This window comes from Netta rufina (genome assembly GCF_964035555.1).
Source record: "Netta rufina genome assembly, chromosome: 1".
Lineage (NCBI taxonomy): Eukaryota > Metazoa > Chordata > Aves > Anseriformes > Anatidae > Netta > Netta rufina.
In genome coordinates, this window is record NC_140123.1 from 111671870 (window position 1) to 111696540 (window position 24671).

Here is a 24671-nt window from a genome sequence, read left to right on the forward strand (position 1 = left end):
CATTAATTTTTGTAAAAATAGTTCTGTCTTTTAAGATTTGTTACATGTTGATGTGCTCAAATCTTCACATTATTCCTACCAAGTCAATTTCCTCAAGCTCTCTTACATATTTTCATACTCAAATTCAGGATGCTTCATTTTAATTCATACTAATAAATATTCAAACAAATAGCAGTGTTTGCTTTAATATCGGAATTTAAGTGAGCATCACTCCTCATAGAAGTTAATTAAATAGAGCTGTAGATTGATAGAAAAATTAACAAGGTCATATTTGTTTCCAATTCTTTAAATCTGGTACTTCATCTACCTGCTTCATTGGCTCTTCATCTCTTTTCAAAATCTCATTGGGAAACTAATTTTCCCTGTCTCTACTACTTGGTTGTTTTCTCTCCTTTACTTATTAATCCAATGCTAAATAATAGTGGAGCGGAGGAAAAGTCAGATCTGACATCCTACATATCTTGTCTAATCACTGTCATGTAGAGGTGGGTTAAAATTTTTATGTGAAAACTGCTTGTAAATTACGAATTGAATCTGACACCAAAATGAAGCATTTTATCAAAGGGATTTGGCTTTAGTGCAAATTTCACCAATGGACAAGAAAGCAAAGAACCATCAGCCAGTCTTTCCATCCTGCATCCTGCTCCAGAAGATGCTTTCTATTTGCAGATGTCATTGCAATGCCTTGGATATTGCTTGGATGAATCCTATAAAATCTCTTCCCTATAGACCAACATTATCAGCTAATTATTTATTATCTTCTAATAGAAAATATAATCCAGCTGGTGTATTTGGGCCATATGGGAGAACTTAAAACTTAATATAGTTTCTGATATGTATACAGCTTGGTATGCTTAACACAGCTCTCAGGGAACATTAATTTTTGATGATTAACTTCGAGGGTTTGGGTGGAAAAGGGGAGGAATAAGCATTTCCCAGTTTAGCCGCACCACCTGAAGTGCAGCCGGTGTGGTTTATATCCACTGTGTACTGTGTTTCCTTTCCCATGAGAGAATTCCTACAGAAGGACTCAGCTTCACTGCAAGGCTGTGGCAAGGTCATATCAGCCTTCATCTGACTTGAGCATGCAACCTCTGTAAAGGTGATCAGATTATGATGCCCTGGAATCTTTCACACTGTAAAAGCTTTAGTCAGCGTCTGAGTAATAGTGTTAAAGTATAAAGAAAAAAAATTGATTTCTGTTAGCAAAGAAACAGAGATTATATTGATATCTGGAGTTTGATTTTTGAAGGGAAAGTCAACAATGCCTATGAAAGAATCTTTTCTTCTAAAAGTACTTTGCTGTTTGTGGAAGATATTAAAGGACTGTAAAATAGAATGGATAAATAACAGACTGTAGAACAGGGTAGACATCCTGTAGCAAGAGAGATAACTTGCAAATGTTTAGTATCTGTGAGGACTACAAAGAAGGTCTTTGAAGAAATGCTTTACAGAGTACATCTTAGATCTCTAAGGTCAAACACTTAATGGATTCTTTGTGTGCTGCAGTAAAGACTCACTTATTGTCTAAGGTGACAAATGTTGCTAACTGTAGCTTTTTCAGAATGATTCCAAATCTACTGGAAATAAGATATTTCAACTACAAAGCCCCAACATGCAGTATTACTTTAGGATCATATTCTCTCTCTGGGTATACCATGTAACTATGCAACAGAAAACTTCTGCTCTTCACTGTGACAGAAACCCATAGCATCTTGGACTAAATTTCTTTCAATTTTTGTTTACTTCGCAGGCCAAGTCAGCTCTCAAATTATGTCCTAGGTCACCTCATGTTTCCTACATTTCTGGCTGAAAAGCTGCAGAATAGCAGCCAACCCCGCAAACATGTGTGAGTGTATTCCTAGAACAAAAAACATGTAGGATACATATAGAACTGGCTTACAATTAAATTTTGCTATTTTCTCAAGATTTTCATTTTTAGGGACTGACAGAGGCAAACAATATTTTGTTAAAGTTATGAGTATTTTTCAGCAATTCACTGAAGAAATGAAGGTCATATGGAAGAGGGTGCTTCAAAGCAGTCAAATTACTGAGCTGCTTTATTACATTTTTGAATGAATGTATGGCTTCCATACTTGTAAGCTTGTTGATAGCTTTGTATAACTTCTCTACTTTATATCTCTATTACTTGGTAGCATCTTTCTCGGAAGATGAGAAACTATTTTTCACAAAGAGATAAGAGGCTTGATCTTTCCATGGTTTCCATGGCGTACAAATTGTATCACACAAGACTGCAAATAAAACTTTCATGCAGATCTAGCACAGTCTAGTCTTATTCCCTTGTTCTGCTTGTTGTGGATATGCATGGGAGGATGCTTCTGTGTATTCTGAGTTCACCACCACTAATTTATCCTACTTATAAAATTGTTGGAAACAGTCCCATTTTGTGGATTGTCCACAGTATTTTGTTAGATGGCTACTGGATTTCTGTAAGCTTACAGATCTTTCATGAAACCATGGGAGCACACGTCAAGAAATGACTTCCATTTACGAGTTGCAGAATTCCTACTGGTTATAATTAAAAGAAAGCATGCTCCCTTAGGGTCCCCAGTGTCTTCTTCATAATTTTGCAAACATTACCAAGGAGTCTTATAAGAAATAGATGTTCATAGTTATAAAAATTTTAAATCCTGCAGGGTTCTTCAAAGTTTCTCAAAGTTAAGAAACGGATACAACCTGTTGAGACCAGAATATTGAGTGTTTGTATTTGATGGAAACATTCAATTCCTTATATTGTATGTAAGAACAAAACCTCTTTTCTTTTCTAACAGAAATGACGGGTAATGAAGGATTGAGAAAGGACTGCAAACTCTGTTTCTTTTTACTAATTCTTTTGTATAACAGTACCTAATACAAATGCACACATTTGTTCATTTTTATTGTTTCCTTAAGACATTAAGAAATTTTCTGAGCTTTTAATATTTAACTTGTTTTTGAGCTTTAGCTCAACTTTTTATTCTCCAGAGGAGGGTCATCTTTGTGGTAAATTCATACTAAATTCGGTTAAATTATTTTCCTTTTATCACATTTCTTGTAATTTTGCAACACCATCCCTATTTTTGTCACTTCTGATAATAGGAATGGTGATATTTTCCCCTTTTGGGGTCATTAGGAAGCCTGAAAGATTACACTTGCTGTATCTACCCCTGACATTACACAGACTGTGCTATTTAATATGTGGAGTTTCAAGGTGAAGAAGACGGAATTTGTTAAAGTTCATGTTAATATTTTCCGACTTTGAGGTAGACACTCTCCTTTTTTTTTTTTTTAAACATACAAATCCCATTTGCATTTGGCCACTATACTTACCCAGGAGTATAGTTGTAATGTATGCTTCTTCAGCAATATTTAAATATAATTAAAGTGGTATAGAATCACATTTTGTAATTTAATACTGCAAATCAACAGAGTGTTTTGCAGTATGAGATTATTAATCTCTCTAGAATGTGGTCTTCAAGAGAGCTCTTGCAAATCTGTCACATAGCTGTTCTGCTCAAATAAGTGGCTATGTTACTGTTAGGTGCTGGAGTATTTGTCTCTCATTCCATCTATTACATAGCACTGACGGAGAGCATGTAAGTTCTACCTTAACAACAAAAGGTGTACTGGAGAGCTATGCATGTAGTCCAGTTAGTGACTTAGGGAGAAAATAATCCCTGTACAACAGTACTGGAAGATGCCAGCAGTGCATTTATCTCCCCACGCCTAAGAGGGAGGAGAAGTTAATAGTTAAAAGATACTCCTTATGCATTACAAAAGGTGAAAATAGAAAATGGTTCTTTTTTTTTCTTTTTTCTTTTTTTTTTTTATTTTTTTGTAGAAATGGACAGGAGCAGTTAAAACTATATATATCACAGGGCCACAAAGCCTGTTTCTCTAGTCTTGTATAATGGACAGGACTTACCAATATGTAGATCTCTAAGAAGAGCTATTTGCCTTGTCACTCAGTATTGACAGATATTGGCAGATGATCTATTGATAAAAGATTTTTATAAATATGAGCTTTGTAATTTAACATCCATATGAATGGTTTTGGATATTTGTTCCCATATAATTGAATAAAAACTTGCTATTTATCTATTTTAATTCACTTGGTTATTTTAATATAAATAAACAAAAAAGGGCAGTGCTAGTCATAGTATAGTTTGCTATGGTAATGGATCAAAACTTGAAAGAGTTCCATCATTGTAGGAAAATAAAGTTTCCTTGCTTGACTGCCAAATGTTCTAAACAAACTGTTTTCTCCCTCTAGCTATACTATTAAAATTACTTGGATTTTCCCCAGTTTACCCTTTTTTTCTGCATCATTAAAGCTGCATAATCTCAATAGAGAAGGTCAGCCAAGGAAGGAAATTCTGATATTTACAGAGCCTATCATCCCTAAATCTGTCTTTCATGCCTTGGCCTATATTACTGTTCTTTGTGGTCTTCTCACTTATCCATTAGTTCCATTGTGACTTTTAGATGGGGACAAAGAAACAGCAAGAACTGATTTAGCAGATTACTCTTTAAGATATGCACATCAAGAAATTCTTTCCTATGTTTCAAGGAATAAAGACATTGATTTGCACTAAATTTTTACACTAGTGCTAGGCCCTGTAGCTAACTGGAAACAATTAAATGTTCTACATGTATGCTTTGGAAAAAGCAGGCTTCAGATTATGCTTTTGTAGGACATGCTGTCTGTCACCTTGTACCTTTTCCTGTAATGCATGTTGTTGCCCACTGCCATGCAGTTTCTATCTCTTGTAACCCCCTAAATGAGGCTAATGAACTCTATCATTTAAGCACAGATTATTGCTAAATAATAGCACAAAATGGAATTACATTGATGTTCTCCTTTGATATATTGTTTCAGTGCCACTTCAATGTAAAGCTTTTACAGTCTATGCATCAAAACATGCTCAATTATACAATCCATTTATCCATGTTCATAATTGCTGCTACTATGAGACAGGTATATCTACTGCCTGCCTGCTGCTCTATTTGGTTCTGACATGAAACAAGACAGTCATTAACAAGTCAGAAGTGCAACAACAAAAAATCTGTACAAAATCCAACAAAAAATGTCTGCTTATACAGCATTGTATATGGGATTGAGTGAAAGGTTTAAAATACTATTTTTTTAAATACAAAAATAACAAAACATATTGATCTTTAGGAACTGAGTTGGGGTGATGCTGTAAGTGTGACCTACTTTCTCATAGTACTTGATCTCGTAGTCCAGAATGGCTCCATGGGGAAAGTCCGGCTCTTGCCAGGAGAGGGCAATGCTGTTTTGGGAAGCCCAGTCCTTCCTTACCATACCTATCAAGGAGGGTGCTGAAAGGGAAAAGGATAACTAAGGGTTAAAGACGAAGTACACGGTTTATCCTTTCATCCCACTGTCTTAGGATACCAACCCGTGGTAACTTTGAGTGACCTCCAGGCAGAAAAGCATGACAGATGGCAATTCTCAGGGAAACCATATAACCTGGAATTAACATTGCAAGTACACACCAGTAACTCCTTCATTAAAGTGCAGACCAGCTTCTGAAAAATAGCTATATACAAAAATACAGAAATGTCTTTTCTGTCTCTCCCAGAAAAAGGGGCCCGTGCCAGTCCCCACCGCTGGCTGTGCACAACCAGGATGCGCTGCTGGCTCTGAGGACATCGCATCCAGAGCAGAACCATGTTTCAGAAACAGTAAATTCAAAACTCAGGATACTCTGCTTTAAATGTCATAGCTCAGCTGTGTAAAATGTACTTTTGATTTACCCCTAGGGGTAAAATAATGTGACACAACTTAAAACAGATGTAATGTGTTCTGTTTCTGCTAGCTGGGCTGACAGAAGCAAGAGTGTTTCAGCCCGTCAGGGAGGTGGCTGTGTGTATGTAATACCCAGCTTGTTTGAGGAGGCCAAGGGCAGGGACAGGGTTATGGGCAAGCCATGGCAGCAAAGGTGCCCGAAGCCTACCTGAAGCACTTGACAGTGTAGGTCTGCGGCAGCGCAGTGAGCAGGAACCATTTCCAGCAGTTTATGGAAGGGGCCTAACATGGATGGATGCACCCAAGAGCCAAACTATCTCACTGTGGGGCTAAGTGATTTTAAGAATTGGATTTGCTGCCCTTTTGGAGAAGAAGGATCAGTGCCTACTATGTAATAATGTCAAATGGTGCAAAAATTCAATTCTGGAAAACTCTTTGCTTATTTTATTAATCTGGTCGAGTATGGCAAAGAAAGCCTAGTATTCTCCTGACACTAAAGCTGCTTTACTTGTATTGACGTGCAGCTTTCCCAAATGTCACAACAAAACCAATAACATTGTTCAACAGTCTTGAAGACAACCAAGAAGGTTGAACAAACCTGCTCCCAAGCAGCACATCTGGGTCCTGACAACTTCCTGAGGTTGTCTCCCACAAAAAACGTGCTTCCAGTGGTTCACAGCTTACCCTATTTGTCATTCAAGTAACATATACCACTTTATTACACACCCTCCTGCACTCCTCTCTTTTATGAATCTTACTTAACCTCTTCTAAGCTTCTAAGGAGCTGTCTCCTAAAAATAACACGCTTTTATGACTTCAGGTTTTATCTTTTGGGTGAAGGAGTCTCCCTAGGAAAATAAAATAAGAAACTGCATCTAGTCACAAAATTCTGTGCCTTTGTTTTCTTTCTTGTAAATATTTCAGGACGTTTAAGAGATGAAAACAATTAATAAACTCTAGAAAGCAAACGAACACTAAAGAAAACAAAACTGATTGTTTTCCTTTGAAAGAAGGGAAGCTCTACACACAGACATGCATATAACAATCTCCTTCTCTGTGACAGTGAGAGAAAATAAACTTTTATCCACTTTCAGTCCTCCCTGTGGATAACTATAGCGTAGTATAACAATCCAGTCCACTTTGATGTAAAAAAAGCCAACAGCCCAACACATGATACTGAATGAAAAAGAAACCATACACATACCAACAATGATATTAAGTGTATAAAATAGCTTACACAAGAAACTTTTCCACACCTATAATTATGCCATTTAACCACAGGTTAACGAAGGGAATGACTGAAAAAAAAAAAAAAAAAAGGAAAAAGAATTCCTGCCTTGCTGAATAAAGGATTAATGTATTTTTCAGGAAGCCCTTAAACAGTATAATGGAAGTACAAATAAATAAATAAAAGGCATTCATAAATTTTGGGCAAAAATGTTATCCCTGGGTACATATAAATACTCCCCCAGTTAAAATGATATTTTTGTTCTTGAAAATTGAGGGTGAAGCTGAGCTCTCGTAATTTTACTCTGGGGTAAAATCAGCTACTCCAAGCAGGGAACACAGACCAGTCTGTTTAAAGGAAATCACGAGGTAGCAAAAATGGATTTGTATTTGTGAAACACTGATCAAGGGCCTATGAGGGCAATTCCTCATATACATTTGTTTACTGTTTGTTGTTTTCAGTCATTCACTGGCATCAAGATGTGATTTAGAGGTGGAGTCTATGGGAGCTTTGCAGATTTGTCTGATACACCCTGTGTGCCTGTTCATGCCTGACGGACCTCCTCAGCTGGGCCACCTTCCTCAGCACACTGTGGCTTCATCACACTGTGTTGTGGGTTCATTAATCTAATAACCAAATCCTTGCAAAAACATCCAGTTTGATTAGAGAAAGCACCAGGTTAAAATGCAAATATAATTATACGCATGGTCTTTCTGGGCTTTTCAAAATACAAACCACCGGTATTACACTTCTTCATATTATGACCTAACCTTTGTATGCTTTTCATACACACTGCATGTGGTGCATTTTTCTTTGAGTTCTGATTTAAAAACTTATATGACAATTTAAGTTTGTATTCAGCCTGAGTTCACTGCAGTGACTCTTCCATTTGAGCAAGTGCATGTCACAGAATCACAGAATTGTCTAAGTTGGAAGAGACCTCAAGATCATCAAGTCCAACCTCTGACCTAACACTAACAAGTCCTCCACTAAACCATACCGCTAAGTTCAACATCTAAACGTCTTTTAAAGACCTCCAGGGATGGTGACTCCACCACTTCCCTGGGCAGCCTGTTCCAATGCCTCACAACCCTCTCAGTAAAGAAGTTCTTCCTAATATCCAACCTAAAACTCCCCTGGCACAACTTAAGCCTGTTCCCCCTCGTTCTGTCACCAGGTACGTGGGAGAATAGACCAACCCCCACCTTGCTACAGCCTCCTTTAATGTACTTATAAAGAGCAGTAAGGTCACCCCTGAGCCTCCTTTTCTTCAGGCTGAACAAGCCCAGCGTCCTCAGCCGCTCCTTGTAGGAGTTGTTCTCCAGGCCCCTCACCAGCTTCGTCGCCCTTCTCTGGACTCGCTCGAGCACCTCGATGTCCTTCTTGTAGCGAGGGGCCCAAAACTGAACACAGTACTCGAGGTGCGGCCTCACCAGAGCCGAGTACAGGGGGACAATCACTTCCCTAGCCCTGCTGGCCACACTGCCAGGATGCCATTGGCCTTCTTGGCCACCTGAGCACACTGCTGGTTCATACTGTTAGTGTTAGGTCAGAGGTTGGACTCAATGATCTTGAGGTCTCTTCCAATCTAGAAATTCTGTGATTCTGTGATTCTGTGACTATCCACCAATACTCCCAGATACTTCTCTGCCTGGCAGCTCTCCAACCTCTCATCTCCCAGCCTGTAGCTCTGCTTGGGGTTATTGCGCCCCAGGTGCAGGACATGGCACTTGGCCTTGTTGAACTTCATGCAGTTGACCTCAGCCCATCGGTCCAGCCTATCCAGATCCTCCTGCAGAGCCTTCCTGCCCTTGAGCAGATCGACACACGCACCTAGCTTGGTGTCATCTGCGAACTTACTGAGGGTGCACTCAATGCCCTCATCCAGATCATCGATAAAGATATTAAAGAGGACCAGCCCCAGTACCGAGTCCTGGGGCTCATAACACAGTCGGTGTAACCGAAGATCAACTCAAACACTCAGTATCAGAAGCAGCCCATGTCTTCTCCCCAGGAAACAACTCAGTAGCAATGTAATGGAAGAAAAGATTACTTCAGCCCTCTTGTAAACCAGCTCTGCTTGACCTGCACTTGAAACCAAAAATCCTATGCAGCAAGGCTCATGTCACACCTGTACCACAGCACCATCAAAATGTGAAGGTACGTACATAAGGCTCCGAATACAAGAATAATAATTTTGTTTCTACTAGGGTACCGAGTAAAAATTAGGACTTTTTCTTTTTTAAGGCTTTTTTTTTTTTTTTGAAGCCTCAAAAGACTTATCATTAGCTATTTCTTAATTGTTCAGAAGAATGATCCTACTATTTGTCACACACAGATTATCTATTCACATCTCAGAGGAAATAATTACTTAGAAAAAGAAAAGGATTCCAGTCAGAAAGTTATTGTTCAAAGAAATGGGCAAATAAGACTAAGTAATTAAAAGCCGCAGCTAGCTCAGTTTCTATTTCTTTAGTTCTTGTGAAGTGTTTTTAAAAACAGTACTTTCTGTGGAGAAATTTCAGCTTCTTATATGAGTTGCTCACTAGAGCAAAAGTTATTTAGACCCTAAAGATCATACCCATTTATTGTTTGAGCTCTCTAACTGTGAAATTGTAAGATAGGTAAATCCTATTTGCTCATTTATAAAGATTTCTCTAATGTTCCTATGATGAATCAATGGGACGTTCTTTTAATTAGTTATTTCAAATCCAGAAGCTGCAGGAGAGCTCTAATTTGGTTACCCAATGAAACCATTTGGAAAAAAAAAATGCTTAGAAGCCCAGCATGGCTTTTAATCACTTTAATGGCAGCATTTTCTTGCCATTGGTACTAAGCTGAAGGATGGTTTCTGGCTCTTGAGCTCAGTGTTGATCTCTGTTTCGTACTGAGGATTCTTTGCACCATCTGCTCTCTACGTTTTCCTCTACACTGTTATAAATTTCTTGAATTGCAATGAGTCATCTACAGTTCTGTCAGCTCCTCATTTAATTTAGTCTGATAAGTTCCTTTGTTTTTTCAGAATTGAATTGAAAGTTCATTCCTTAATTCAGAGTGAGCTTTTTTTATTCTAAATGTCTTTGGCTTCTCTCCTTTTCAGAATCCCTTTTCTCATACACTACATAGAAGGCAGAAAATGTGTATTTCAAACGATGGTTGGAATTCAGTATTGTTTCTCTAGAGAGTTTCTCTTCTTCCTAGATTGACTTCCATTATCTGTAACTGATTTCAAAACAGTGATCTGTAGGAGAAGCTTTTATCCTTGAGTCCATGTTCTAATTTTCAAATTTCTTGTTTCGTATTGTTAAAAGTAGGCACAGAATTTCCAACATTTCTTACCTGGTTTCTGGGGCTAAACGAATTTGATATATTGCCCACTCATTATAAAGAAGCCTTAGACCCAGCAGTTGCTGATAGCAAAAGCTAACCTGATGTCTGTCTTTATTTGGACTACTCTACCTCTCTAGTATTTTATTTCAAATCTTATTTCTCTAGCGAAGAGAAACCATGTCAGCGCACTGGCATTTTACTGGCTGTCGGAACAAGCCCTAATAGGAATGTGTAAACACATTTGTGTTAAAAAACTACCATCAAACAAACAAGATAAGCTACATCATCATTCTCCCCTTTCCTCCTTTCCTCCCTGCACTGCGTCTGTTTTGCCAAGGTGAATGAAGTGTCAGCACACACAAATCTGGGGCAGCAGAGGGATCTGAAGTGCACACGTGGTGTGGTGAGGACTGCAAATCAAGTCATTTAGACACCATCCTCACAGTGAAGGCTAATGATCTTCATGTGTAAAATACTGCTATTGGGAATAACGTGGTTTAATTTACTTAGGCATTTCTATACCATCACCATTACCAATAATAATCAGAATTGCAATAAATACAGGTTATTCTTTCCTTGAGACCCCTGCCTGCTTCAAGACACAGGAAAGACTATACTCACTGAAATATAGAGCTTTATCACATTTTCTGAATAAAGCTTTCCCAGCCAAGGAAGGAATCTGGCCTTCACCCTACCTGTTCTTTCTCTCCTTCCTTGGCTACTTCCCAACTGAAGTTGAGAGAGAACACTGACTTAGGCCCTCTCAGCAACCAGTCTTTTTTTTGCAAACTCATTAATTGAATTCTTCTAGTTTCCTATGACACAGGTAGAGGAAGAAACATACTTTAGCATCCTCCAAGGAGCCTGCTTTCCTCTTGTCATTACATTAAGGAAGGACCATTGCAGGTGGAAGAATCATAGAATCATTAAGGTTGGAAAAGACCTCCAAAATCATCTGGTCCACCCATCACCCTGCCACCAATGTCACCTGCTAAACCATGCCCCTAAGCACCATGTCCAACCTCTCCTTGAACACCCCCAGAGACAGTGACACCACCATCTCCCTGGGCAACCCATTCCAAAGCTTGACTACTCTTTCTGAGAAGAATTGTCTCCTAATTCCTAACCTAAACCTCCTCTGGCTCAACTTGAGGCCACTCCCTCTAGTCCTATCATTAGTTACCTGCGAGAAGAGGCCAACCCCCAGCTCCCCACACCTTCCTTTTAGGTAGTTGTAGAGAGCAATAACGTCTGCCCTGAGCCTCCTCTTCTCCAGACCAAACAACTCCAGTTCCCTCAGCCGCTCCTCGTAGGACTTGTGGTCCAGGCCCTTCACCAGCTTCGTAGCCTTTCTCTGGACACGCTCAAGCACCTTGATGTCTTTCTTGTAGTGAGGGGCCCAAAACTGAACACAGTACTCGAGGTGCAGCCTCACCAGAGCAAAGTACAGGGGGACAATCACCTCCCTGGTCCATGACTACACTATTCTTGATACAAGCGAGGATGCTGTTGGCCTTCTTGACCACCTGGGCACACTACCAGGTTGTGTTCAGGTGAGGATCAACCAGCACCCCCAGATCCTTTTCTTCTGCAAAAGCTTTTCAGCCACTCTCCCCCAAGCCTGTAGCGCTGCATGGGGTTGTTGTGGCCACAGTGCAGGAACCAGCACTTAGCCATGCTGAACCTCATCCCATTGGCCTCTGTTCATTGACCCATCCTGTCCAGGTCCCTCTGCAGGGCCTCCCTACCCTCTGGCAGATCGACAAGAAGAAATATCAGTGCTGTGAGGACTAATTTAAGTTGACTTTGGTTTCATGAAGACATGGTTTCATGTCTGTGTTGGTCAGAAAACTAAAGAAGATGGGTTTACTGTTCTTTAAAAGAAAAAAAGACATTTTTAAGCTTATAATATATAACAGGTAAATGGTATCAATTAATTTACACATGAAACTATGCATAACACTACAAAAGCTATGGGTACCTAATTATCCAAACGCCATTCAACAGAAATTTTAGGAAATTAATGAAACAGATTATGGTGTAAGTACATTAACTTTCTAATGTTTTGTCCTATTGCTTAATTACGATGCTATAAAGTTATTTAGTAAAGCACCAATAGTATTAGATTATAAGGCAAAAAGTTGTCTATATTTGTATTTCTCATTATAAATACAGCCATACTGTATTTATAAATAAGAAGTGTCATTTTTTTTCAAACCATATGGACTATTTCAAACAGTATGGACTATTTATAACTGTTAATCATAGAGATGTACCAAGGTCCAGTATTATTCTGGGTACTAAAAACCTTTCCACTTCTTTCTATACCAGAAAAATGCTATTATATTTACTCATTATTTCTCTAGCCTAGATTCTGTAACTATATTAGAATTTCTATACTATTTGATGCTGAGTATGATTTTATATTTATGAGTATGATTTTATACATAGCAATAAATGAACTCTGTGTTTTTATTCATGATCCCACACTTGGAAAAATTGTTATTTCAGGACACCGTAGGAAAAAAATATTGATTTTACCTCTGATTCTGGAAAGTCTGTAAGGGAGGTAATAAGCAATAAAAAGATTTTTTTCTTAGGGGAGACATATTACTCCAGTAGCAGAACTGGAAGTAATGAAATAACATTTCCTGATCAATGATAATGTCTTCTGTATTATTAGCATTTGTGCTATTTACCAAGGAAGGATTTACCAGGGAAGCTAAAACGCCAAAACCATTCAGCCTTCATCACTAATGCTAACTGTGATACATATTCTTGGTCAAACGACAAGTATACAGTAGTGCTGCCAATTGTCTCCAGCAGCCTTCGTTCCTACAATATGATTATTAGCCCTCCAGCAGAATTCATTTCATTCTTTCTTTCTTTTGTGTTTGTTTGTTAATATTTCTATCTTTGTAGGATAAGGGATAAGGGAAGAGACTATTTTATGAGTGAGGAATGTGATAGGGATTCAGGAGACCTACGTTTATATCTTTTCCGGTCACACTTTAGAGTTTTCTTTAATATCTGTGACTGAGCTATCCTAACCTACAACAGGAATGTCAATACTTCCATTACTTCCAGTATGAAAGCACTTCTATATAAGTGTTTATATGGGGGGCTGTATAAAGGCTAAAAATTTTTAGATTAACCACAAGTTCACATAGAAAATCTCCAGTAAGTATGAACATAATTTTTTTTTTTAATAAAAAATGTAGTCTCTAATGAATCACTATATTTTAAAGATGTGTACACGGCTGAAACATCTTTGTGTTTATCCTTAATTCGGTAATAATTACTTTTCTTATCATACAAGGCTGCTTCCAATTAGTACAGGGACTAGATAAGATACTTGATTCTTCACATAATAGAGTTTCTTATCTTCCTAATCACTTCAGTGGTAATTTACAGTTATAATGCTTGGAGGGTATACTATTACTGGCTCGAACTTTGGAGTTCAAAGTTGAATATGGACTTTTCCTGACAAGGCATTAGCAAATTAACAACTTGGGGTGTAAAATAATGTTTTTAGTTTATATTCTTACACTAGTTCCCTAAAGGTTTGCATTCAAAAGACAGCATACCAGTACACTTCTTTTGAAGCACTTCATTTACTGAAAAAATATGCCTCCAGCAAGCTATAATTACTATCTTTCCCTCTATTTTAAATTCTTTCCCCTTGCAGATTTTCTTTGCTTGCTCAGAAATGGTGGGAAGAAGCCAAGTGAACTTAATCCCATTATTAAAAAACAGATTCTGCTACAGTGTTCTGGGCTAAAGGTCATGGCAGATGTAACCCCCAAATCTCTTCCAGGCTAAATGCAGATTCAACATCATTTTTTTCTACTACGTTCCGTAACACAATTCTTTATTCCTTGCTGCCGAGTTTCTCTCTGATCTGTTGTTGGTCTTACGTATGAAGACAATAATTATTCACCCATACAATTTTTCAACACTACAGATTTTCTTTCACTTGCAGAACATGCTGCCATTCATTATTTTACAAGCTTGAGACAGAAGCACTCCTAGATCTTTACTACTAACAAGACTTGCTCAGTCCCTGTTCCTTCAAAACGGATTGTATCAGGAGATATTTAAAAGAAATTCTTTAAAATAAAGTCTTACCACCTGTCAGCCTGTATGGCCGTTCTGTTCTGTCTGATGAGGTGTATGTGTGAAACACACCCTCAAAATTAAATGTATTGTATTTTATTTTAAAGTATTTTGCATAATTACTACCACAGTAAACAATTTAAAATATTTTAATGATGTTTCTTTAAATTACATTAGCTAAAATAATCACACAAATCTGTTCCAAGAATGTATGTTTTAAGGAGTTACTTTATATGCTGTGTATTTCTGAACCAAGCAGGATAACCTCAGTTCAAAAAAGCTCAGTGGAAATGTAAACTTTCAGGAATCGTATGCAAACCAAAAAACCTGTAAAACTGGAAAGAGTCCCCTGCCATATAAATGGAAATAATGTCAAATCAATGCTCTCTCACAGTCAAAGGGATTTGCACCATAATAATCAAATTCTTGGCTCCTTTCCATTGCCTTTTATTGCTGGAGCTGCCAATATGTGGTTTAAAGATGTAATAGGTCACTGGGAATCCTGCTGAGGGGCCAGCTCCCCCAAAATTAGAGGTTCGCTGTCCTTGCTTGGCAGAAGACAAAATTATGGTTGTGTGGCACCGGCATATGAGCTCAAGTCAGGTAGCAGCATATATAGCTGAATTACACAGCAAGAACATGGTATCAGGTACCCATAGTACCCTTCATTTCATCTCCTTCTCCCAGGCATTTTGTTCTGGATCAGGTGATGGGCTGCTTGATGGCACCGGGAAATGTATAAGAGACCCCCCTGCCCCAAGTAGATCACTTTCCTTCCCATCACCTGTTATGATGACTGTAAATCCTGCAGCAAAAGTAACAGGATACGTGTTCATAAGCAGAAATTTTTCTGCTTTTGCAAACTCAAATGTTACGTGCTGTATTGCTCACAATTCCTCCCGACTCAGATGTTGCCACTCTTTGCTGTATACAATTTCAAATCAGTGTGCATGCTTCTGGGGAACCACTCCTGACATGCAGGATTCCTCCTAAAAATGATGTCAGGGTCGCTTATAACGTTTCCTTTCTAGGAAATTTGTGTTAAAAGAGAAGGAGGTGGAAGAAATTGGTTTACCAGCAGAATCAGATTGCAACTATAATGCTGTTAATCAGCATGAAAAAAGATGTGCTGCAGCCAATGTGTTATGTGAGTTATAAATATCGAGCCAGCACTGCTAGGTGCCCTATGATGCGGGGACAACCTGTGGTGACACATTTGTCCGAAGAACCTTGTTTTCAGATGCCTAATGTAACCTGGGAATTGGTATAAATTTATTGGAAATACAACTTGAGGTTAAGAAGGCGTCATTTATTGCAGCAAGATGTCATTATGGAGACAGAGCTGTAAGTAAGTCTCATTCAGCAACAACCCCTCCAGGGTCAAGTGGAACCAAATTGCTCTGCAGAACTTCCTGCTGCTAAATTGATCACAGAAGTTTGAAAATGAAATAAGCAGGTTAAATAGCACTAGGAAATCTGCAATCTTTTCACTCCATTAATTGCTAGTCATCCTGCGATGTAAGAGACAAGCCTAAAATGTACAATAGTTTGAGGAAATCTTCCCTGCTCTTGTTTATATCAAAATATGAAACTACAGATTGTAGGTCATTTTCTGTCAAACAGTACTTTACAGGTCTGAAAGAGGTTTTTGTATTAGCAAGAAAATAATAAATATTTTATTTGAACACCTTCTCTGAACCTTCTGTAAAAGCTGTTTGTTGGCATGTGCAGAGAATGTCAGAGCTACTGTACTTTAATATTCTCAGTTAATGTAAGTACATACAGATGCAGATACATCTGATACTGACTTAAAATGTACATCTTCCAACAATTCTCCCACAAATGTTGGTTCTTACAGAGCATTTCCTTTAACAGTGATGTACAATAGATATGCCCTCATAAATTGATTTTCCCAGTGACATTAAAAAAATATATATATATTACATACATAAATGCTAAAACCACTCCAAAGGTATGTTGTTACCTGCTCTTTACAAAAAATAATTAGAAATGATAATAGCTATCATTTAATATGCCTCTGCAAACAGTTTTATGTGCATGGTTTATGTGCATCCTTTAAATCTTTAGTGTGCATACCTATGCACAGAAAAGCACACCCTTTTAAACCCTGGCATATAGACTCACAGGACAGACAATGTGAAGTACTTCCAGAAGACCAGTATGTTACTGGCTTGTACTTGAGGCACATGAATCACTGAAAAGCACTGTTGCTGTCAAATGTATGTTAGGTGTTCAACTTCTTGTCAAAGAATCACAGATGAATAGAATCACAGAACGGCTGGCGTTTGCAGGGACCTCTGAAGCTCATCTAGTCAAACCCCCTGCAAACCAGGATCACCTATAGCACACTGTGCAGGATGGCATCCAGAAGGGTTTTGAGTATCTCCAGAGAAGGAGATTGCAAGGACCTTCCCACAAGCTTGCAGGGAGGTGAGGCGAGGGGGATTGGTGTGATGCGGCTGTGGTGCCTGTGACAGCACAAAGGATGAGTCACATGGGGCAGCTGTTATAAGGGCCAGCAGCAGCAGCACCACTACACTGTGGACTTGGCCTCCTGCAAGCCATGGCTCTCCTGATCTTCCTCGCCCTGGCTGTGCTGGGCATTGCCCAGAAGCCATGGCTGGTGAACGATCAACTGGATAGAGATGACTGTGAGAGAATGCAGCAGTACGTGGAGCAGCTGATTGAGGGCATGACTCAGCTGGTGCAAGAGATGGAGGAGAGGAACCAGCAGCAGAGCTGGGTGCCCCTGGGAGCTCTGCTCTTCACCGCGTTGAAGCAGTGGCAGTTCTGGGCCTTGGTCAAGCTCCTTGTCCTGGTCTTTGGGCTCTGCCGCTGGCTCAGGAAACGGAGCCGTGAACCAGGCAGCAGCAACAGCGAACACGGCACCTCTACAGGAGAGGAGGAGAACAACGATGATGGCGATGACACAGACGAAGACAGTGACTCTGATGACAGCTGGGATCTGGGCAGAGTTTGGGCGGATAGCACCCAGTGGCCGGCGCCAGGCATGGCTGACAAGTGCCAGATGGTGGAGGAGCTGGTGGAGGAACTTCTTGGTGCCTGCCGAGGACTCTTTGGGAACTGTCTCTTCAACCCACGGCTGCAGCCGGCCATTGGCATAGGCTGCCTCTACGAAGGCTGGAGTGCCCGGGAAGACAACGTCCTGTACCGCCTACTCTTGCCCCTGAGGCCTCCCCCCGGGCACGCCTTCCACCCGGAGCTGGGTGCCAAGGGGAAGACGCCAGAGAGGAAGCCCGGCCTGCGCGTGGAGCTGGAGTGTGCCTGCGTGAGGGAGCGGCTGGTGGGGGACATGCTGTGCTTCCTCCACCACCCCGAGGATGAGCTGAGGAGAAGACAGGAGCCCAGCCTGCTGCGCACCCTCTGCAGCGGCTCCTACCTGGATGTGGAGAAAACCACTCGCTGCTTCCAGGCCTTGGTGAAAGCAGCCTGGGAGCGTCTGCCGCAGTCGCGCCACTGCCGCCTGACGGTGTTGCCCTCCCGCCGCTCCTGCAAGATCAAGCTGGCCAGCACCTCCGAGAGCACCCTCTCCGTTGAGATCACGCTTGGGGTGCAGATGGATGACTTGGACTCTTTCCTGAGCCTAGAGTAGGCCATGGAAAGCTTCACCAGCAGCACAGCGCCACTGCACAGCACCAGTTTCTCCAGCAGCGCAACACAGACACCTGTCAGCAGCGGGCAGTGACCACCCAGACCCTTGGAGAGACTCCGTTCCATCCAGGAGCTTCAGCCTATGCAGAGGCCAATAAATTGCTCGTGTTAACGTACACTTTGTCTGCATTTGTCTGTGCAACACTTTGTGGGAGAATGTGGACATTCCCCCTGCTCAAGCAAGGCCACTTAGAGCAGGCTGCCCAAGACCGTGCCCAAGATGTGGTAATTACATGATAGGATATGCTCACATCCTAGAAACAGTAAGGTTGGAAAAGACCTCCAAGGTCATCTGGTCCTACCATCGCCCTGCCACCAGTGTCACCCACTAAACCATGTCCGTATGTACCAGGTCCAAGAATTGGCCTAATTCAGATATATGTTCCTCAGTAGTTGGCAATGATATCTGCTTCTGTCACATTGAGCTTATAATTTTCAAAAACATGCAATATTTTCAAGTCCCTCTGTACTCGAACATATGTTGAAACCTGTGCAAAGTAAGCACTGAAACACAGAGCAACTACTAACGGAAGCTTTGATATAGGGAAAAAAAATCTCTATACATGTAGGAATCCCTTGAACACCATCTTGAGTTGTTCCTAACTTAGCATGACCATGAAAGGGTACTTACAAATCCAGATGTGTGCACTCTAGATCTGTTATTCCTGTGTGTATTGTTCAGAAGATAATGGTTCGTAAAATGTGATAAAAGATGAAGTTTAAAAATAGCAAAATAAATAATTCAGTGTACCTTCCTAACAATTTTCTAAAAATATTATGCTGGCACAGAGTAATTCTTCGCCAATAACCTTATGGAAAAGAATTAATGATAACAAATTGGCTATTTATGTATCGCAATTTTTCATCCCAAGATGTGCTTGTTATCATTGTCAGGAACCCACATCAATAGTATTCATTTGCTGAGCCATCATGCTAACTCCACCATAAGTCAGAATTTTCTATGCATCAGTAATCACAGAATCACAGAATTTCTAGGTTGGAAGAGACCTCAAGATCATCGAGTCCAACCTCTGACCTAACACTAACAGTCCCCACTAAACCATATCCCTAAGCTCTACATCTAAACGTCTTTTAAAGACCTCCAGGGATGGTGACTCCACCACTTCCCTGGGCAGCCTGTTCCAATGCCTCACAACCCTTTCGGTAAAGAAGTTCTTCCTAAGATCCAACCTAAAACACCTCTGACGCAACTTAAGCCCATTCCCCCTCGTCCTGTCACCAGGCACATGGTAGAACAGACCAACCCCCACCTCGCTACAGCCTCCTTTGAGGTACCTGTAGAGAGCGGTAAGGTCACCCCTGAGCCTCCTTTTCTCCAGGCTGAACAAGCCCAGCTCCCTCAGACGCTCCTCGTAGGACTTGTTCTCCAGGCCCCTCACCAGCTTCGTCGCCCTTCTCTGCACCCGCTCAAGCACCTCGATGTCCTTCTTGTAGCGAGGGGCCCAAAACCGAACACAATACTCGAGGTGCAGCCTCACCAGAGCCAAGTACAGGGGAACGATCACCTCCCTAGCCCTGCTGGCCACACTGTTTCTTATGCAAACCAGGATGCTGTTGGCCTTCTTGGCCACCTGAGGACACTGCTGGCTCATATTCAGCCGACTATCAACCATCACTCCCAGGTCCTTCTCTGCCTGGCAGCTTTCCAACCTCTCATCTCCCAGCCTGTAGCTCTGCTTGGGGTTATTGTACCCCAGGTGGAGGACCCGGCACTTGGCTTTGTTGAACTTCATGCAGTTGGCCTCAGCCCATCGGTCCAGCCTATCCAGATCCTCCTGCAGAGCCTTCCTACCCTCAAGCAGATCGACACACGCACCCAGCTTGGTGTCATCTGCAAACTTACTGAGGGTGCACTCAATGCCCTCATCCAGATCATCGATGAAGATATTAAAGAGGACCGGCCCCAGCACCGAGCCCTGGGGGACGCCACTAGTGACTGGCCTCCAACTGGACTTGGCTCCATTCACCACGACTCTTTGGGCCCGGCTATCCAGCAAGTTTCTAACCCAACGAAGCGTGCGCCAGTCCAAGCCACGAGCAGTTTCTTGAGGAGAATGCTGTGGGAGACGGTGTCAAAAGCCTTGCTGAAGTCAAGGTAGACCACATCCACAGCCTTTCCCTCATCCATCCAGCGCGTCACTTGGTCACAGAAGGAGATCAGGTTCGTCAAGCAGGACCTGCTTTTCATAAACCCATGCTGACTGGGCCTGATCGCCTGCTTGCCCTGCAAGTGCCACGTGATGACTCTCAAGAGGATCTGCTCCATGAGCTTCCCTGGCACTGAGGTCAAACTGACAGGCCTGTAGTTACCCGGGTCAGTCCTCCGGCCCTTCTTGTAGATGGGCGTCATGTTTGCTAGCCGCCAGTCAACTGGGACCTCCCCCGATAGCCAGGACTGCTGATAAATGATGGTAAGCGGCTTGTCCAGCTCCTCTGCCAGTTCTCTGGAGTTGACCTCCTCGCCCTAGGCATCCTCCTTGGTACACTTGCTACCTCTTCCTCACCCACCGGCCTCTCAATCTCCAAGGCCTCAAACCTGTTGTGTAAGGGCACCTAGGAAGGTGGGGCCGGAAGGGGAGGGCATCGGCTGCGATGTCAAGCAGGGACCTGTTTCCATTCCTCCTCAACTCCCAGATCCCCTCCTTCTGCCTGACGGCGACAGGGCAGGGGGTCCACCCCCATTTGGGGTGTCTCACCTCGATACCTCTCCTTGAGGCCCTGCAAGGAGGAGCTCCACAAGTCTATCTCCTGCTCACACTCCCTGATATCCCTCAACCTCTCGACCTCCTCCTTGAGTTCTGCCACCATGCGGACCAGGTCATCCACCTGCTCGCACCTCATGCACGCAGTTTCTCTGCCTCCCGCCGATGGCAGGAACAGGCTCAGACACTCCCTGCATCCGGTGACCTGAACTGCTGCATTTTTTAACGGGTAGTCGGTCTGCGTGTGTACCGACTTCCTGGAGAGCGCGCCGTGCCTGCTGGAGACCACTATCACCTAGCTAACGGCTGTCGTTAAGGAGGTGCTCGTATGGGCCGGGGGGTGCGCTCTGCCCTTCCTGCTCGCCCTGCCTGCGCGAACTGCTGCGCCAACTGCCGCGCCTGTCCCTTCTGACGCGCCACGCCCTGTTTGCCCGTCCTGGTCGCCGTGCTCCTGGTCGCCGCGCTCCCTAGGGGCAGCTTTTGAACGGCTGGGGAGGGGGCGCTGCTGGCTCCGCCTACGCCTCGTCAGCCTCCCTTCACGAGGGCTGCCGGGTTCTGGCGGCTCCCTCAAGTAGGCTCGATGCCAGAAAAATTAGCCCTGCCTGGCCCGATCCCCCGCTCCGCGGCAGAATGCGTCTGCCCCGGAGCCGATCGCCTCGGCAAAATAATGATCGTGATCACAAACTATTAGTGCTGTTGGTTTAGCTACTCCAGCCATGGGTGGTCAGAGAGACTGTGATTGGGTTTATAACTTTCATGTAATGCAAGTTGATCTTCCCCTGAAATGTCTTTCCAAAAATTTCCACTTTGACTGAATGTATAAAGACTTGAGGAAGAAAGCCTGTTGAATAATTAATTCATTGGCTCTGGCTGACAAGAGAGGATTTGGTTGATCTAAGAATGCATTACTCTTCCTGCAACCGCTTTAAGTTTGATGGCATTTCATTATCAGTACTCACTTTCTGATCACTTCCTTTTATATTTACACCACAGGATTCAGTTACTTTAGGAATCTAATTCAAATGGGATGCCCAAAGGTAGGAGCACCAAGACCATGTACAAATAGTGCAGGCAGACAGTGCCTCCAGATGGACAGGCAGAGCACTGATCTTAGATTTCTGAAATAAGTAAGCACCCCATGCCTTCTTTGGTGCCTCACCAAGCAACTGAGGTTCACAAACATACCTCCATGAGCTAAATGTGATTTCGTCTCTTAGTGCTGCTTGTCCAGAGACAGACAATGTTCCCTTCTTCTAACTTCACACAGTAAAACAAGACCTTAGAAAACACAACTAAACCCCATTCTCTATTTATAATCTGAAGATTATAAAACAGCCCATCTTAAAAGCGTTATGATCTCAGGCTGTCTGGTCTGTGCCCTGCATCTCTTCTCAGCATCTGGACTGGGAAGACAGAGCTGAGCCACAAGGTGTCTCCTAGTTCTTTCTGCAGAGATGAGAATGAGTGAGACTGATGTTACTCTTCTCCCATCCAGGACCTCCTGAACGCTTTGTGCTTTCTCAGACATACTCTGCATATCTGCTAATGCACCTCTTCTGCTGGAAGCACCTCATGTGCTGTGTGGTCCTAATTTGTACCTCAAGCACTGAACTCAGTGAAGCCACACAACAGAATAGTGGAAGGAATATAGCCATGATGCATGCAATTGTATATTTAAAATGTACCGCCTATCTCTACATTCATGCATGCATTTTACGTTAAGCTATGTCTTCTACAAAAGCAAATCCACACACACAGAACTGCACTGACATAAAAGCTAATGAATTTTGCTTATAAAAGTATGCAAATATGGCAAGACTTCTAAAATACTGAATTATCTTTCCTCAACCAGTAGGAATTTCTCACCTCTAAAACAAGTTCACAAAACTACCTTACTTTTTTTTTTTTTTTTTTTTTTTTTTAAGCTAAAAATCGTAGTACCCTGGTCCATTTGACATCCCCATGTAATATCTTTAAAAAAAATGCTTTACGATTTCATAATGTAATCTTTTGCATCAGAACCTCCCATCAGATATTCAAATAAGTCCTGTTGTAACATCTCTACACCAATTTCAAAGACACTGCTTGCTTCCTTTTAAAATAGGTAGAAACATGAGCATGGTACTAGAGATTTCAAGATAACAACAATCACTATTACCTCACGTTTTAGTAAACACAGTCCTGAATACAAAACTACCACAGCTGATAAGAACAGCTGATAAGAACAGCTGATAAGAGGCATTTATTGGTATCCTTAAGTAATTGCAACTAGAGAATCTTACAGCAAGGAGGACAATAGTTGATATATTTCGATGCTTATACTGCTTGATGAAATAATTATGAAAATTTTGTATCTTTAAGAGTGATTTGTATGTGGCATTCAGAATAATCACTTGTAAATATATTTGCTGTTATGCTAAATATATAATTGAAATACTCAGTTCTTATAATTCCAGTTCAAGTGGCATATATGCGCTATTCTCAGCGTCTGAAGCATTCATATGCTACACAATCAATTCACAAGTTTAAAGAGTTCTTATATGTATCTTGTTAGCAAGCTATATACACTTGTTCTCTCATGCTGAGCACAGCAGGGCTACCGCCAGCCCCCTGATCCCCCAGCTGACTTCCAGCCCTGCAGGAGAGTGCGGTGGGGCCTCAGGGATGCCAGTCCTGCAGACTCCCATGCTCCTGTCTTTGCTGATGGGCAGCCTGAGGGGCTTTAGTTGCAGTTAACCCTCACTGACATTATCATCTTCCAGCCCTGGGGGTGGCCTTAGGCTGAGGATCCCCCTGTTTGCTCCAGTCCTGACCCAGCTCTCAACCTCGCTCCCTGCAGCTGTGTGAGCGCTGGCGTTGAGCTGCTTGGTGGTGTTTGGGTTTGTGGCTTCCCAGATTCCTGGGATCTACCAGGCATGAGTAAATACAAGTTTGTATAAAGGGAAGGCATGCTTTATAACCTGCTGGAGTTTTTTGAAAGTGTCAACAAACGTATGGTTAAGGGGAATGCATTTAATATAGATGACACAGATTTCTTAAAGGTTTTTGACAAAGTCCCTCACCAGAGTCTCTTAAAAGAAGAATGGTCTTTGCATGGATGGATAAATAAATGAAGACAGAAAACAATGGGTAGGAATAAATGGTCTTTTGGTTCACAGTGCAAAAAGTTTGCCAGAAGCCTCCTGCAACACATTTTGCCTACACTGTGCCATTCAAGTTGCTCATAAATGATCTGATGAGATGACAAAGTCTGCTAAACTCATTAGAGTAGTAAGAAAGGAGTACTAACTGTGAAGAACTATGGAAAGACTTTATGAGATTGAATTACTGGTTAATAAAATGGCAGATGAAATTTGAAACAGCAATGCACATGCCAAAAAATACCCTAATTTCATAAGTAAAATAAGCTCTGCGCTAAACATTCCCATCCAAGAACAAGATTCTGGAGTTGTATTAAACAGATCTATGAAAATGCCAGCTCTGTGTTTATTTATGTAAAAAGATCAAGTGAAATGTTAGAGACTACAAAGAAAGGAAAAGAGAACAAAACTGAACTTCATAGTGCCACAGCACCAGTTCGCATTTCAAAAGCATTTTGAATATTGTGTGTGATTTTGGCCCCCTCATCTCAAAAATGATATAGCAGAACAGGATGGGCTTCAGAAAAGAGCTGTAATAGTTAGCATATCAGAGAAGCCAAGTGAATTACATGCAAGTAACTCCAGAAAAGATTAGGGCTTTCAAATCTGAAAAGGAGGAGACAACAGAAGGTTAAATCATGAATGACATGGAGAATGTAAGGAGTGAT

General features: G+C 41.6%; 2 protein-coding genes across 2 annotated transcripts in view; one reads left to right on the plus strand and one right to left on the minus strand.

The window, feature by feature from the left end:
* The window catches only part of EPHA6 (EPH receptor A6), a gene marked incomplete at both ends in the record, with an annotated part of 508114 nt that overhangs the window by 154033 nt on the left and 329410 nt on the right, over positions 1-24671 (minus strand). Inside the window, 1 exon segment of the mRNA XM_084305869.1 lies at positions 5219-5343. Within this exon segment, the coding sequence (XP_084161995.1) occupies positions 5219-5343 (125 nt within the window).
* Positions 17032-18081, plus strand: LOC311219921 (inositol 1,4,5-trisphosphate receptor-interacting protein-like 1; the record flags this gene model as incomplete). The annotated part of the gene is made up of 1 exon (XM_084303278.1): positions 17032-18081. One exon carries the CDS (start codon positions 17032-17034, stop codon positions 18079-18081), a length of 1050 nt encoding a protein of 349 aa, XP_084159404.1.